Below are 16,740 nucleotides of genomic sequence, written 5' to 3' on the forward strand. Positions count from 1 at the left end.
TCCTGTGGTCAGGGTTGAATAGTTGTAGGGAAGGGCCGTAGTGCCCTCAAGTGAGAAAAACTCACTTGTATACTGCCCATTACATGCTCTGCTTCTCTTGTGTTCTCTGCTGTTACAGGGATTGCAGTTGAGCCAAAATACATAAATGAAAGGAAATGAGACTGTTTAGATTGTACCGTGACCTCATTCACGCGACTTTGGGTGCCACCTCAACCACTTTTGTAATCACTGTTCATTCAGTATCAGAGGAAACTGGTCTGCAGTGAGAGGGATTTGTAGTGTACTGAACTGCCATCAAGGCCCCTTCTGCTAACAGAACCTGTTATTTAATGCTAGACTGTCCTTCCGTTGGCTTCATAAAACCAAGCATTAAGACCGGCAGGTTGCTGCTAAATCTGTCTCATCCCTCTGAATATCTGTACACCAGATCATGGTCATTATTCATGCTTTTATCAGCTGTTTCTGCAGCAAGAGGGCACTTCATCCCCTTTCATCTTTAGGATTCACTTGTCAGGCTATTAGGGGGATTTCTGTCTGACAGCTAAATCTAATTATACTTGCCTTGCAGAAGTAGTGGGATCAAGATTCTGCCTGTTTTGTTGATATCTTCTGTTGTGTGTTGGGAGTCAGCCGAGGCTTGGAGTTAGGAAATATGAACTCGGTTTCCACCACATGTTTCTTGTGTGACAAGACTAAGCAAGTCAGAGTGATACCTGCAGAATAATGTAAGTGGAACAAGGCTGACTGCCACCATCTAGAAATGAGATTTATGGTAATTGGCATATTCGAGGAGGATAGAGGGAAACTGAAATGGTACTATTCAGGAGTGTCTCTGAACCACCAGACTAGAGATACAAAGGCAGAGGGGAATTTGCTACCCTTTTTGCTGGTGCTGAAACCATTCTGCAGCCAAGAATTCAAGATACGCAGGGCCAGAGAGAAAATGCAGAACTTCACTTGTCTTTGCAGCCTGGCAATTAGGACACTGCTGGGACGGTATCGTTATGGGTGTTCTGGTTCATGCTGCACGTGACTTTTTATTGCAAACATTCCTGACAAAATGATAGGGTTAGGTAAATGGAGAGAGAGAGGGTTCATGCTGGGAGATGTCAGGGGATGCTGGCAGGGTTGAGGATCCTGCTCTTCGATTTGGAGTGTCTAAATTCCCAAAAAGTCCTTCAAGTTCTAAATCTTCTTTTGTGGTTGTGTCCCAAAGGGGTAAGATCTGCTTGCTTCTTGGGAATATTGAGCCTGATAGGTAGGAATGAATTGGGTAAAAGACTAAGTAATGTGAAAGCTGGAGTTGTATATCAGTATTTTGCAGCATAGATCAATGTGTCTAGAAGGGCTTGGAGGACATTTTTTTCTGAATTGACCTTCTTCTTATGTAAAGGAAGAACAGAGAAGGAGAAAGAATTATATTGAAATATTCAGTTCAACCCAATTAGAGTGTTCTTTGCTCCCGTGTTTCCTTTTTTAGAAGTGAAGCAGATATTGATAAATTATGGTGGGCCTTCAACTGGAGAAGAGACCAAAATACCCTATGGTAACTAGTCCCTAAGAAGAAAAGTCTGTGTCATGGAGAAGTGCGTTGGATCAGCAAGAATTTAAGTTGGGCTTGCTCAGTTCTCCTAGTGACTAGTAAACTTGGCAGATATTTGACCTGTATGGGAGCATGAGTGATGTAGAACAGTTGAAGAGTCAGAAGGAAAGTTTCTGGCTTATATGGGAGGAGATATGTCTGTCTCTTATTTCTCTTTTCTTGTCAGAAAAATTGGTAGCTGTGATAATATTACTTGATCTGGGACTCCCAGCACACAGATCTTAACTATACTTGAGGTAGGTTTTATCTTGTTAACACAGAACCATCAGACTTAACACATCATAGAGGATTCAGTGTCTCTTAGAGTGAGGAAAATTTATCTTGCATATCTCCTAATGAACAAATGAGTACTATATTAAGTTTCATGGAGATGTTTTCAGAAAGTGGTAACGTTTCCCATGCAAATGCATAGTATAGACCAATTGTAAACATAAATAAATCATAATATATATTAAAAAAATCTCCTTTAGTACCATTTTATAGGAAGAGTAAAAAATCTTGACAGCGCAGGTCCACCTGAAATCAGATTTGCATGGCTTATCCATTTTTTTTCTTTGTTTCCTGTCAGTGGTGCTTGTGTCACCCCTATAAACCCTTGGGTGCAATCCCCTTACAATTAAAGAATACCAGTTCCACTTGTCTTCTCCTCTCCCTGTCCCAACAAATTCAGGTGTCCCTCCTCACTAGAGTGGGTTCTGTGCAACCATTGTTTAAATTATTTGAATTACAACTTTCTATATCCTACTAGTAGATACAAACATTCCTTCCTCTCCTCATCACGGAATACTGGGACGACTTTGCTCATTCCGCAATAAATGATCTTTGGATCTTGTAGGTCACTGGTCTTTCAGCACACTCCATGTGCGACATCCAGGTTTGCGCTGCTGTTCTTCTATCAGTAGATCTATCACGAGTCCAGTTTCTCATATCTTTGCTCAGGCTATTTCTATATGTGCAAAAAGAGTCATGTCTTCAGCCACCTTGCTCCTTGGGCTTTTTACCTTCTCTCCTGAACAAATTGCAACTCATGCAAAAACTGCTTTATGACCTGTCTCCTAGTTCCCAGCAAAAGTACAGCCTTGTTTGGATAGTATTTTCTTTTCTCTTCCCAAGGAGTCTGTTGGTTCCCCATGCTGATTTATCACCTGCACAGGCGTTCTTTCTGAATGAGCAGGTGAATGAATGTTTTCAAGTATTGCACTTGCATCTGCTTCTATAAGTTAAGAAATTACATTGCAGCATGCCCTTCCCACTGGGATACACTAGTTTCTTCCTCTTTGCCCATGATTCTTTCGCTGTGATTTTTAGCTTGTTAAATTTCAGCTTGTTGTGGGTTTATCTGGGTTTTGGTTTCATGGCATAAGATCAATGATTCATGTATGATAAAGCAATTACCAAATGCTTTCCTTTAATTAATTGCTCTTAAATAACAATTTCATCTTTAAAAAGAGAAAAACTCCCCTAAAGTGAAGTTTTTAGATATTCCTTTAGTAAGCATTCCTTTCTGAGTTAAATAGGGGTGCGGTTTAGAGTATGTGCTCTCATCCTTTTCCAAACCATTTTATGAAGCAGAACTGTGAATAAAGATTTGATCATGAATGAGCATGTACTGAGATGTGCAGCTATCTTGAACTGTGCTGTTTGCCTCTGAACCAAAAGCTGTCTTCCCAGTCTTGCTTTCATCTTGAAGGCATTCTGTGCTTTTATCTGTGTGAATGCCTGGTAGCTTCAGATTCTTCATTATATCTCTTCCAGTACAATTTTCACTGCTTTCCAGCTAGATCTCAGAATCAGCTCTTCATCCTCATCCTTCTTGACTTTAAGCTTCTTCAGCACAGCCAGGTCCTGCTCTTTTCTTAGTTTTGCCCTCTCCTGATTTGCAGGAGTCCGTCATCTCCTGTTTTTCTGTTACCTCCTTAATCACTGCTTCAGATAATGCTTCTCATCTCTCATTCCCACCTCAGCAAAGAAGTTGGGAGGTTCTGTAGAGTTTTGTTGTTGATCTCTTCCCCAGCAGTTCACAAACTCTGATTGTAAGTAGAATTGCAAGCTCATCAGAAGGTCAGTTGTGCCTGCTGCCACCTGCAAGTTAAGCTGCAACAGGACGCTTTTGGGTATTGCAATTCAGAGTTTGTCTTACTTGTCAACACAAATTTGGTGACTGTCTTGTGCACAACTCTCAAAACTGCCTCTCTTCCAGAGGTCCTGTTTTTGCCAGCCTAAAATCCCTGCGTGTGTATTTTACTCCTTTTCCTAGATAAATTTTGACACACTTAGTGTACAAAATGACTAATATGGAGCTCTTCATATTCTTTATAGACCTTGAAATTTTTCAACTACTTAAAAGTGCTGTACTCCTATTGCTTCTCATATTGACCAGTGTTTTCCTCCTGGTCCCCAAGAGGTCCTCAATGCCTTCAAGACTAAATCTTAGCTCTCGTCTCTCAGCTTTTACACAGAAGGTCACTGGAGTATGGAGGAGGTTTTGTGGTGTTTATGAATACTTTACCAGAAAAGGAAGTTGAACTACAGCTAGGGCTTTTAAGTACTCATATGTATGTAAACAAGTAATAATTACACTTATGTCCTCAACTACACATGGCTGGGATTTTAAAGCTAGACAGCTTTCTTGATAGGGAGAAAAGCTGAGTGAGAGAGGGGATACCATGCATATAGTAATAGGGGATAGCATGCATATAGTAATTGGTGAAGATACATAAAGATTAATATCACCCATTTTATTTTATTTTGTTGGGGGCAGATAATGTTTGTTTACTGTTCTTTCAGCTTACCTATCTGAGGCTGATTATTGCTTATTGTAGTACTCCTCTGTAAATTAGTTATTTTTGCTCAAAATAAAAATGGGAACCATTTAAAGAGATGTTGTCAACTTAAAAATCACACTCAATCGAGAATGACTGAAATGAATACTCCTTGTATGGACAGAAGTCAAGTGTTTTTTTTCCCCCACTCTTCTTTCAATTTTACTTTTGGTACTGAATAGCACCTTTCCTTAAGTAATTTCATCACATATTCAGTCCACCAATGAAACTTCTGTGAGTATTCCCTGCAACTGTGTTAAGGAGTTAATGTTTAAAAATGCTAGTAAACATTTTTTTAAAGGGAAAATTTGAGGATCACATTTTTATGAATTCTTTATCATTTAAAAAAAAAAGCTAACAAAAACCCCACAAACAAACCTAAGTATAGTTTAATTTGCCTCTGTTTCTTTACTCTCCTTTTTCTACTCCTATATTTTGTATTTCCATTACAATTTTTTATGTAGTCCAACTTTTAACTGAAGCTGCAACTTTTAAAGGAGAATAATTATTTTTTTTCAGAGTGTTGGGAAGAAATTACCTCCAGCCACAGCAACTCAGGAGCCAACAAAAATAGAAGTGGACAACAGAACAAAAAGTAGGTTTCATAGTTTTTTCTTCTTTGCACTTTGTGCTATTAAGCCTCTTAAAAGCAAGCTGAACACTTTTCTCTGGTTTTGGCTAAAAGAGTGTCCTGTATATATGAAAAGCGAGGATGCAGATAGATATATTTAGTATAAACTTTGAGTAGGTAGTACATAGACAGAATGCTTTGTTTCACAGAATCCTCTGAATTGTTTTTGCTCTGAGAATCCTACCTCAAGTTTTCTGCTACCAAAAACCAAATTAAATTACGTGATCCGCTTTCAGCCTTGAGGGTACTTCGGAATTAATCAGAGTTGAATAAGATCCAAGTCCAGCTGTAACTTGTAGGTGGGTCATAGAAAAATATCTCTGGTTGTGAGCGCCCTTGCTTTTTTCATCTTTTTTCTTTCTTTATGTAGCAGAAATAATCTGTGTGGGTGGTATAGTTTGTATGGGAAATGAACAGTGTCTTAAGAACTTCAGTTCTGTTTTCATCATTTCAATGCTTAGTAAACAAAAAGCAATAATTAAATCTTTTAGAAAGGTCTCAGTGCTGTTCTAGAGAGGCGTATGTAACTAGTTTACCAAGTAACTTATGTATATATTCCCCATCTTTTGATTTTATTTGTAGAAAGTTGCAACTAAATGTTACGGATTCTGGTAGAAAAGAATAAGAAGGAAGAGAACATAGCCATGCCTTAGAAAATAAATCGAGTATAATATAAAGTGTTGAGTTTTTAAGTCTTGCACAGTCCTTCTTCCCTGATGTGTTTATCCTTTTAGATAGTTAGCAGATAACATTTTGCCTCAGAACTGAAACACATACAGACATAGGAAAGCAAGCATCTGGAGCAGCAGAACAGTGGCTGTGTGAGAGAAGTGTATGGTTACGACCTGGTTTACCACATATTTTCCGCTTAGAGTTGCAAAAGCAGCTTAAAACAGCTTTTAGCGAGTTATTGCCCATTAGCTGCACCACACTAATTGACTTGCTGCATCCTCCTATCTTGTTCCCCTTGTGACACCAGGCTGTTAATGGGAAGTACTGCAAGAACTCGATTGCCCTGAGGAAGAGAGAATTTGAAATACTGAAAAATGTGTGAACTGGTAATGTAGAGCAGGGCTCCTGAACCAATGTGTTCTGGAATTACCTTTCCCAACCTGCAGCTTGACCAGGTTAAGCTGACCTGAGTGCAGACGCCATCAGAAGGGGTGGTCCTGTGGCCTTTCCCACATGTAGCACGAAGCCTTGTGTGGTAAGCCAGGCTGGGAGACAACTGCCTGTTTCCACATCAGCTCATACTTCTGACAGCTGAAACTGCTCACTAAATTGAAACAGCGGGTACTGGGGTTTCATACTTTTACCATTTATAAAGGAATGTGGAAACTTCTGAACAATGGTTAGAGAACTGTACCTTCTACAGTGACACATGGAGCTCTGGTTGACACAGAGACACTTCTCCATCAACACTTTTGGGGTCTGGTTGGTTCTTCTTTCACCTTTTTGTTATTTCCCTCAGACATGCCTTTTTGGTCAGAAAATCCCCCTTCTGTTGCCGTCTATTATTACCATGGTTGTGTGCAAACATCATTCAACAGCCCTTTTGCCAGAACTGGTGAGAAGGGTGGGCTACTTATTTGTACAGTATCTTTGCAATGTTCTATGATTTTTACCTAAACTTTATTGTTTAGGATATTCTATCTTTCCTGGAATCTCTGGGGCCTCAGTAGAATTTTTGGCATCTCTGTTCTTGCTTGGGAAAGAGAAGCACATGTATAGGAAGGTCTGATATAATGCAATTATATATAATTGTCTTAGCTTCAAAGGTCATTATAGGAGATGCTTTTCAATCAGTTGTGGTCCTTCATTTAAATTGAAAAACCTTTCAGTGAAAATGAAACATACTTCAGTTCTGGTTTGGATTTTGATATAGGCAGATGAATAATTTTTTCATAATACAGTTAATGTCTGATAGTCAGATGTGAGGAGTATGATCAGAGTCTGGCACAGGACTATGATCTATCTAGTATTTGCCATTTCTCCAAAATTTAATTTTTGCTTTCTCTTAAAAACCTACCACAAACAAGCTTGAAAAAGCATTGAATCCAGGGAAGTTTGCAGTCTCAGAAAACTGGTGAATGTCCTAATTGCAATGTTCAGCATAATTCCACCTTGGTGAATGTCCTAATTGCAATGTTCAGCATCATTCCACCTTGGACCTCAGCTACTTTCACTTTTGCCTGGGATGGTAGTGTCCCAGTCTTCCGTGGAGTCTTTAATTGCTGAACAAAACAGATACTGTGCCATTCTCCAAAGAACTAGCAAGAAACGGAAGATCCATAGATTCAGCTCAGTATGGAGAGGGGGCTTTTGGATATGTGATTTAGATTCTCTTGGGATTACTGCTGGAGATGTATGCTGCAAGCAGGAGAGAGATTATGTTGGTAGAGGAATAATACAATTTTTCATCTTCTACCTGTTTCTTTCCATGACTGATGCTGTTACTTTTTAGTCTCAACTGGATAAAAAATGCAGTTGCACTGTGAAAGAGCCTGCTGAGAGAGGAAATGGGGAGCATAGCAGCTTCCCTCTGTGCCCACAGGGGCTTCAGCATGGAGTGATGGTTGCTGACTCTTCCCACGTCTTGATTTGAGTGTGCTTTTTTCCTATAGCTTTTCTGATGCAATAGGGCAGTGATTTGCAGCAATGCACTTGATGTGCTTACCATTTGCTCTTACTACATGCAAGGTGGCCTAAGTTCTGCAATGGGATGAGTTGGTCAGAGCAAGAGACAGAGCAGTATGTTATGTAGGTGCGTCTCCCAACAACATGCTATGTAAATGTCCCTAAAAAGTGGGCTTAAGATTTTGGGGGATAAACAGATGACTCTTCAGGGGACTTTTTGCTCAAAGAGAGAGCACAGTAAAAGCAGAAATCCTTACATAGTTTGAGTGGTCCCTTGGAAAACATCACTAACCTTCTAACCTTTCAGGAATGAAAGAATGCATCTTTGAAGGGAAGAGGAGAGAGCTGTGTGGTTTAGGTCCGTGGGTACCTAGACTTATAGGGGAATTATTCTGCTGTTGAATTTCCATCTCTCTTACATAGCTGGGATGGCGCATGCATGCGTGTGTGTTTATAATTCTATCTCTGGGGTGAGATATATTTTTTTCTGTGAAGTAGCTTGCTTTTAGTTTAAGTGGCTTGCGGTGAAAAGGCTATGTTGTAGAAAATACATACACATTTTTAAGTAGCTCTGTTGGATTCTAAAATTCAGCAAAGGAAAAACATCCACAATGACTGAGAAGCTATTGCAGATTACTGAGATTGCAAAAATGGAGTATAAATAGGCAGACAACAAAACAGCAAAGTCAGTAAGTCACAGAATGCATTGACCATGGCGCTTAATTTGACTGCTCCACTCACTGACTGTTTACAATTGTGTTAACCTATTGCATAATAGGAATACCAAAATCCTAGCAAGCAACTAATCTTTTTGCCTGATGGTAGAATGTATAAGGAGCAGCTGAATCTGGATTAATGGGGCCCTAATTAGTTCTGTTTCTATTTTTTGTTTGATGAGGTGGTGTTTTGACAGTTTGCATCTCATGAAGTTCTGTGAAAATATTTATTAGTGTAATCCATTTATGAGTCTTGAGTGTAGCAATTAATAGTAAAACCAAATTCTGCTGAATGTAGTGTTTGGATTTTTTTCATCTGGTTTGTGTTTTTGGTAACAATGATGTAATTTTTCACTAGATCTTGTACATTTTATTCCATTTCAGAAACATTTTATGAGTGATAGTTAAAGAGAGGAAGCTTAAGTTCAAGGAATGCTTCTTTAATGCTGCTTGCTTTCTTACTTAGTATTACTGTTTGTGTCCATATTTATTGGTGTATGATTTAGACTTCATCAAGGGGGAAATATTTAAGCCTCAAAAATCAACTATACAGGTTTGTTGTTTGTTTTACTAAAAAAAAAAATAAAAGAAAGTAGTCAATTTCTGAAAAGTTAGAAGGGTGAATCCAGCCCAGTGGTTAGGTTACCTGAGATGGAGGAAATCTTGCCGTGGGGTGGAACAGTTCTTGCCTAACAACTAGGAAGCAGCAGCAGAGGTAAGAGGAGGAAATTGTGTCATCCTGGCCTAAGAGGAAAAGCAAATTCCAGAGTCACTGTCCCCTGTGAAATTTAAGCTTCAAGGTATGTTTGTCTGCAGAGTGCTGTCTTGAACATCACAGCTCATCCTAAGAGTCTGGCAGGAGAATAAATAGAAGAGGCATGCTTTTAAAGTGAACACGGTCCACTGACACAGTAAGTGGAGTTTGCTCAGTGCTGGTTTGAACAGTATAATCTTTAACCAATCTCTCAAAATACAGACAAATGAATTTACCTGCTACAGTACTGCAGGATCCCAAGTCATATAGAAGGTCTATACATCAGTGCTTTACACTGCAATTGTAAATACATAGCGAGCCACTGAATTCTGTAGGTGAAATACAGTGCTTGCAACTGCCTAAGTAATGAAGCAGCTGTATTCTGTAGGAATGCTATCTCTTGCTAATGTTCTCCCTCTTTGAGGCAATGATTTTTTCGGGGGCTTGAGACTGTATCAAATAGGCCACATTTTGAACTCGGGACAGACTGTGGGACATAAGGTGCTGAACAGAGATGCATGTTAACTACCCCCATCATCCAGTTCTTTTTAGAGGATAGCCCCTCTGTAGTGTTTAGGATGGTCCTGAGACTTTTTCCTCAATGAAGTGTGGGCAGTGGCAGACCACTTGTGATAAATATCTAGTTCTTTGCTGCTGCTTTTTCTTCCAACTTCTGAGCTACGAGGATAATGCTGGGAAGGGGAATCGTGTGTCACCCTGGGCCTTTGGGGTCTGTCAGAGAAGCTAGCAATGGCTTTGTTCCTTCTTCCAAAGGACAGGACTAGGAGGGACGTGGGCAGAGAAGATGCTTATTGTTGTGTCGTCATTGTACCTAGTCTAGTTGGAAAAGTACAGTTCAAAAATCACAGGATGTAGCCAAGGGTACGTATTTTCAAATGGGATTATACCTAGCCCAAGCCCTCTCAGTCCAGAATATGTTGGGCCAGAACGTGAACATCCTGCATTAGATCCAGCCTGTTTGAGTTGTAAGATATACTGAGAGGTTTATCTGCTCACTCAGTTCCCTGAGCAATGCCCATTGCATATGGCAGGTTGTTCTCCTTCGCTTGGGAGGAGCTGTGAGTTTGCAGGGAGAGACTGTGGTCTGACAGAGTAAATTATTGTTGAATTAATAAATGAGGGCTGAAAAGCTCATGAATATCATCTTTTCTCCTCCCTTACTGTTTCCAAGATGTCTGCTGTTGGGGGTTTATTAGCAGGTATATTTTTAAAATGTCTTCAGGTCAGAGGAAAAAAGAGAGGCTTCTGGAAGAACCATTTGTGATGTATAAACCTAGCCTTGGATGTCAAATGTAAAAATGAGATTTGTCATTTACAGTTGAGGGATGCTTAATATTGGTATCTTGGTATATTGGTATCTTAGTTTGAAGCTTTAATTTGGCTTAAGTCTATTTACCAGGCCTGTAATAGGATATATTATTTTGACCTTTAGTTTGGGTTTTTTTGTTGGTTTTTTTTTTTTACTTGGAAAACCCCCAAATTCAGCAAGTTCCAGTTGGTCTTTACAGTGCTGTGTCTGAAATTAGTATTTCCTTTTATCTTTTCTTCCTTCCTGTCTAAAAATAGCTGTTGAAATTAAGTGCTTTTACATCCTCTTGTGGTATTGTGCTCTGCTGAGTAAGAACAGTTTTAGTACCAAAGTGACATAACCTATTAGATTCTTCTCTGCTTTTATTAATCTGATTTCAAAGGTTCATATTATTTTGAGTCCTGTTGGCTTTCCTTTTACTTACTTAAACCATGTGGGTTTACCATTCCCTTAGGAGAAGTTTGAAAGCTGACTTTGTCCAGTCACTTACATCGTTCCAAACCCATCCATGTTGTTGAGACCTAGCTGTGTTGCAGTGTGATCCACAGGGCTCTTGTTAGGCAGAGGAATGTATTGGTTTAGTGTATGTCAGTGCAAATCGTGCTCAAGGAGTCCAGACTTCTACTGTACATAAACCATTAATTTTTTTCCACGGCTGTGCCTTGACCCGGTGTTCTTGTGCCAGCCTTCAGAGCACGGGGTGGCCATGAGCCTCCCCCAGCTCCATCTTGTGCCTCTCACAAGATTGCCTCCTGGCTCTTCATGAACTGCATCAGCTTTTGGCTGAGCTTAAGATCTGTTTTTTGACATTTTTATCTAGTTTAATTCCTTGCTTCTCTGCTATCTGTGTATTAAAAAAGAAAAAGGTAAGAGCTTGGCAGGGAGGGGCAGACAGGTCATGGGAGAAGAGAGTTCTTGACATCAAAACTAGAAGGCGAAGATGCGTAGCCATTTGCTATGTGTCAAAGACTCAGTTCTTTGGTTAAAGTCTTGCTGTTTTTGACAGCCACTCACTGTGAGATCCACATTGACACATACTGTTAGAGGAAAAGCTTAAAAAAAAAAAGAGAGAGAGCACTTACTTTCCTGATTATCAACTGACTTTTTCAGATGCTGAAACCACAACCTGCTCTCCACTCTTGTCTGTCGGGGTCTTCATCTTGAAGGATGATTCAAATTTACAGTCTTCAAATAGCAAGGGGGAGCTGAAGGAGGATTGCGTCCTCCTGAGAGGACTCAGGAGACACGAGCCCCCTGGAGACACTTGCTGTTCAAAGCATTCTTTAACCTTAAACACATGGGATTCATCCACGCCTTGGGCGAGAGCTGCACTGCTGGCATCCTTTCAGAATAGTACTGTTACTGTGGTATAGTGGCTGTTCTTCTCTGTTGATTAGCTGTGCGCTGTGCTTGGCTTCCCATCTAATCTTGATATAATCTATACAGTGTATAGATTATATAGTGAACAGAGGAACAGCTTATGTAGTTGAGAATGGATACTCAAGAATGATCCTCCTTGGGACCAGGTGGTGTTTGCCTCCGAGATCCCAGCCTGGCTTGTGTTCTGTATCCCCCAAAAAGAGGTGCTAAGCCTGTTTCCAGTAACCAGAGACTTCCCTGAGTATGCAGCACTCAGCTTCTTTAGTACAGTATTCTATCTACATCAACTCTCTACTAATTGTCTGAATCTTTTATTTAGCAAAGCTATTTTTCAGGATGCAGATACTCTCAGAATAGGAAAAAAAAAGGCCCATGATTATTTAAGGGAGCATACACACTGAAGTGTATAAATGTGCTGAATCTCATGTTTCTCTTACATGCTGCTCTGCATCTACCTGACCTAAGTCAGTATGTGTCAACTTTCCACCAGCTTTTACATAAAATGTTATTATACTATGTTGAAGACAAGATAGTGAGCAGGTGAAACATCCTAGCTAGGTCCTTGAAGAGAAATCTGAACCCTTCCTCCAGAATGCAGTAAACTAGCAGTTAGACACCCCTTTCATCGCCTGACATCTGAGTTGTGACGTGGTGGTTCTCACATGCCCAGTCTTTTGGCAAAGTTACCAAACGTTTATTCGACAGTGTTCCCTGCTCTCTGAAATGGCAAGAGAGGCTTATTTTTCCCTTGCTCCTGTTTTTTTCAAAGATCATGTTCATTGTCTTCATCTGACTCATGTTTTTTCGGAGACGTCGGAGGGGGTATGGTGGGCTGACCCCAGCCAGCAGCCAGGCTCCACCCAGCCAGTTGCTCCCCCATAGGGGAGAGAATAGGGGGAGCAAAAGCAAGATGACTCGTGGATAAAAACAGTTTGGTAAGTGAATGAAAGAGGAAAAAAAGAGGCGACGCAAAGGCAATCATTCACCCCCTACCACAAGTAGACCAATGCCCAGCCAGTCTCCAAGCAATGGCTACCTCCCAGAGCAACACCCCCAAGCCCACCCTTTTTTTTTGCTGAGCAGGAGGTTATATGGCACGGAATATCCCTTTGCTCAGCTTGGGTCAGCTGTCCTGCCTCTGTCCTCTCCCAGCTTCTTGCCCATCCCTGGCCTACTTACTGGGGAGCAGAGTGGGGAAAAAGAGAAAAGGCAAAGCCTTGGTGCTGTGCAGGTACTGCTCAGCAGTAGCCAAAACACTGGTGTGTAATCAATACTGTTGTAATCACAAATCCAAAATACAGCACTGTGCGGGCTGCTGTGAAGAAAATTAACTCCATCCCAGCCAGACCCAGTACAGGGTGGGGCCAGAAAACCAACTGCTAATAATTGTGGATAAGTTTAAATTTTTGTGTTCGGGAAAATAAATATGTGAAGCCTAAGAAATTCTTGTTTACTTGACCCAGCGCCACAGAAATTCATGCCATTTCTGAGTGGCAGTGTATGAACTGGAGAAGAGCTTTCCTCTTCCCCATTAGTACTGTTTCATTTCTCAGGCTGATTGTGCTTACAGCCAGCAAGCCTTCACAAGCAATCCTTGGCTGCTTATTTAAGGTTGATGTTCCTGTCACTAAACTTCAGCAGTTGGGATGCAGCTTCTGAGTCAGAGTCCTAAATTTCAGTATAGCCATGTGAGTTTGGTGTCTGGGCTCCAGTGGGTCCCGGTGGAGATCTGTCAGTGCTGTGGAGGGAGTTCAGAGTGTGATTCAGCTAATCAAATGTAGGTGTCTGCTCTTGGGGCTAAGAGCGGCTCTCAAGGCTTCGCTCACTTTAGTGACTTGATCTCCCATCGACTGTAGTGCAAGCGTAGGCACTGACATGGTTGGTTTCTAACATCAGGTGCCCAAATCTAAATCCAGCTACCAGGCCCAGCCCTGGGAGCTGAAATCAGTAGCCTGCATCTGGAGCTGTTTGAGATACCCCGAGGTATTTTGACTTGCCTTCAGCTGCCAGGCCATAGGAACCTGGCTCTTCCATAGGTTGTGCATTGTATCTGCCAATGATGTAGGTGTCTTACATACCCATGAGTGTCTGAAATGGCATGTAGTGTCTGGGCAGCTGAACTGACCCCCCAGTGAAGCCTCAAATACCCACAAGTGTGATAATGCAGGTTGTCTTTATAGTAAGTATAAAGAAATAGGTCCTGTTGTTTCAAATTAATTTAGATTTCTGTGGCCTGCAAGTACCTGTTTCTCTGCATGGAATATGACAGTTGACTAGAGGAAGAGGTTATCAAAATTGAGACATTTAAATGAGGTGAACAATTCTACAAAGCCACATGCCCTTCTACAAAGGGTCCAGTAATTTCTGTGCATGTTTCTTTGGTCTTTTTAAACCTGCTGTCTTAGAGTATCACATATTTTTATACATTATTTAACAGCTGGAATACATATTCCCTTTTTATTTGTAAGGCACATTGACATACTTGTCTGTTGCACAGCAAAATGTTGTAAGTAACTTCTTTTCATGACAACTGCTTTTTATGATTTCTGAGTAGGAGTGCTGGCTCTTGTATTTTCCAGATGAAAGTTAAGATTGTGTCCTTATTTATAGACAGTAAAGGGAAAAGGGAAGAGGAAACTTCAGATTAATATTCAAAACTCTTCTTTTATGCTGAGTGTACAGAAGGTTTAGTTATAGAATCACAGAATCATTTGGGTTGGAAAAGACCTTTAGGATCATCAAATCCAACCGTAAACGTTTACATTTATTAATGTATTACTTATTATTTTATCATCTTCATAGATGCAGAAATATCTGCTTGCTTGCACACCAGGGGATAGGTAAGCTATGTCAACCTACTGGGTCCTTTATGCTTCCAATTTATGTGATCTGGTGGAAGGCCATACCAGTGGAACTACTGAAGCAAGTGTCAGATACAGGCTTACTCTAAGGGAACTGGTTTGTGGCAGGTTGCCGTCTGGAGGAATTTCATTTGAGATAATGGTTCTGGGGGCTACAGAGCCAGCTCCCTGGATGACATGTGCAGGAATGCTCATCAGTGTGCAGTTTTTAAAATATTTCATACTGTTTATGAAGGTCCAAAATAGAAAGAGGGCAAGAAAATGAGCGAGACACTTGTGGAACGTTTTAGGAAGTTTTTCACCCTTGGATAAGCAGTTTCTGTAAAGTGATAATTTATCACATTGAATGTTCTTCCTTTCAGCCAAGGAGTATTGCAAAGTGATATTTCCATATGAAGCACAGAATGATGATGAACTCACAATCCGAGAAGGTGATGTCGTCACACTTATCAGTAAGGTAAAAGCAATATTTTTCTCTTATAAGCAGGGATCTAGTTTTTAAAATAGACATCATTCAATTGCTGTAAAATCCCTGTTTGTGCCTTTGACAGTGTCCTTCCTAAACCAATGCTAGTTTGACAATGAAACATTACATAGACTTCAGAAAGCCCTACATCTCCCTTCCTCTTGTGCTTCTGAGCCTTACCTTGACAACGTTAAGAACGGCAGACGTGTTCTCTTGAGTTCACAAGTTTATACAATTAATTTTAAGTTGAATCAGCTGACAGATCTACATAAATTGTAAATTGATCCCTGAAACAACATAAAAGCCTAGAGAATAAGCTGGAAGACTCAAGAAAGCAGCAGCTTTGAACATCTCTGTTAGGTGTGTGAGTTATCTTCCTTGTAGGAATTATGAAGTAGATTTTTTGGGTTAGATGGAGATAATGTGCCTAAATTAGCTCAATGAACTAAACACTTATATGAAATGTAGCCACACAACACTATGGTAAAGCAGAAAAGATGATAAAACAGATATTAAATTAAATAATTTTAGATCTGTGTTCTTTTCTTTGAAATTACTTGAAATGATTCAAGATTAGAAATGAAAAACCAGTGCCAGGATTTATACTAAATCTCCAAAAACTATACAGTAAGATGGTGAGTAAACAGTTGGTTTTCTTTTAGAAGAGCTGGGCACCATGTTACAAAGAACGGATTATAGTTTAGGTGCACTTAATTTCCTGCTCTTGTTTAAAGACTTTACAGTTTGTTTAAATGTTTTTGACTGCTGGACATAAGTATTTGGGGAAAAAAAAGCTACAAACTAGAAAAGGTTGTGGATTTTGCATGATGAAGATGAATTGTAATGATGTGCACAATAGTGCTGTTGTTGTTTGTGCTTATATGAATGTAAAAGAATGAATTCTATAATTGATTCACTCATTCACTCAGTAAGTTTCATAAGAAATTGTTACTTGACTGAGCAATTTGGCACCTGGGCGGAAAACCCCAAAATCCTTGGGAAGTACATCTGGGGCAGTGTTTGCTATATACTAAGCCATTTGCAATCCTAGAGGACATCATCTTTGTCCTGAAGAATATCCATGTAACTAAGGAAAAATAATCAGACATTTGGTAGGAAGAGAAACTGCAAATTTAAAAAATAAATTGTGTACATTAAATATCCTTTAATGACTTGCCCTCAATGACTTTTTTTTGTTTAGCTTGTCTTGAAAACTGTTTGGCTTTTCCTGATTTAGAATGTTCTTGTGTATTTAACAGTGTCTCTGATCATGGAAATGGCTTTTAAGACGTTGTTCCTGTCCACTTCACACTTTATTGACCAGGTTGATTTAATTCTCTGAGATGGCTGGTCTCCAGGTGGAGCTGTGTTCTTCAGTAGACATAGATAAATAGACAATTACTTCACTGAGGTTTCAATGAGATTTCATTTGCTTGCTTTTTCGCGTTTTCTTCTTCCTGCTGCCTCTGCCCCAAAATGGAAGGATGCTTGTCTTTTATAATAACTAAGCTGATGATTTAACTGAATTGATCAGTTTTCC

At 40.0% G+C, this 16,740-nt stretch overlaps 1 protein-coding gene across 4 annotated transcripts in view; it reads left to right on the forward strand.

The window, feature by feature from the left end:
- Positions 1-16,740, forward strand: part of SH3KBP1 (SH3 domain containing kinase binding protein 1) — a 234,139-nt gene that overhangs the window by 162,541 nt on the left and 54,858 nt on the right. For all 4 annotated transcript variants that reach the window (XM_075521489.1, XM_075521479.1, XM_075521461.1 and 1 more), the window contains 2 exons: positions 4,945-5,020; positions 15,097-15,191. In XM_075521489.1, coding sequence (XP_075377604.1) covers positions 4,945-5,020; positions 15,097-15,191 — 171 coding nt within the window. The remainder of the gene's footprint in view (positions 1-4,944; positions 5,021-15,096; positions 15,192-16,740) is intronic.

The sequence above is a fragment of the Mycteria americana genome, chromosome 1 (assembly GCF_035582795.1).
Source record: "Mycteria americana isolate JAX WOST 10 ecotype Jacksonville Zoo and Gardens chromosome 1, USCA_MyAme_1.0, whole genome shotgun sequence".
Classification (NCBI taxonomy): domain Eukaryota; kingdom Metazoa; phylum Chordata; class Aves; order Ciconiiformes; family Ciconiidae; genus Mycteria; species Mycteria americana.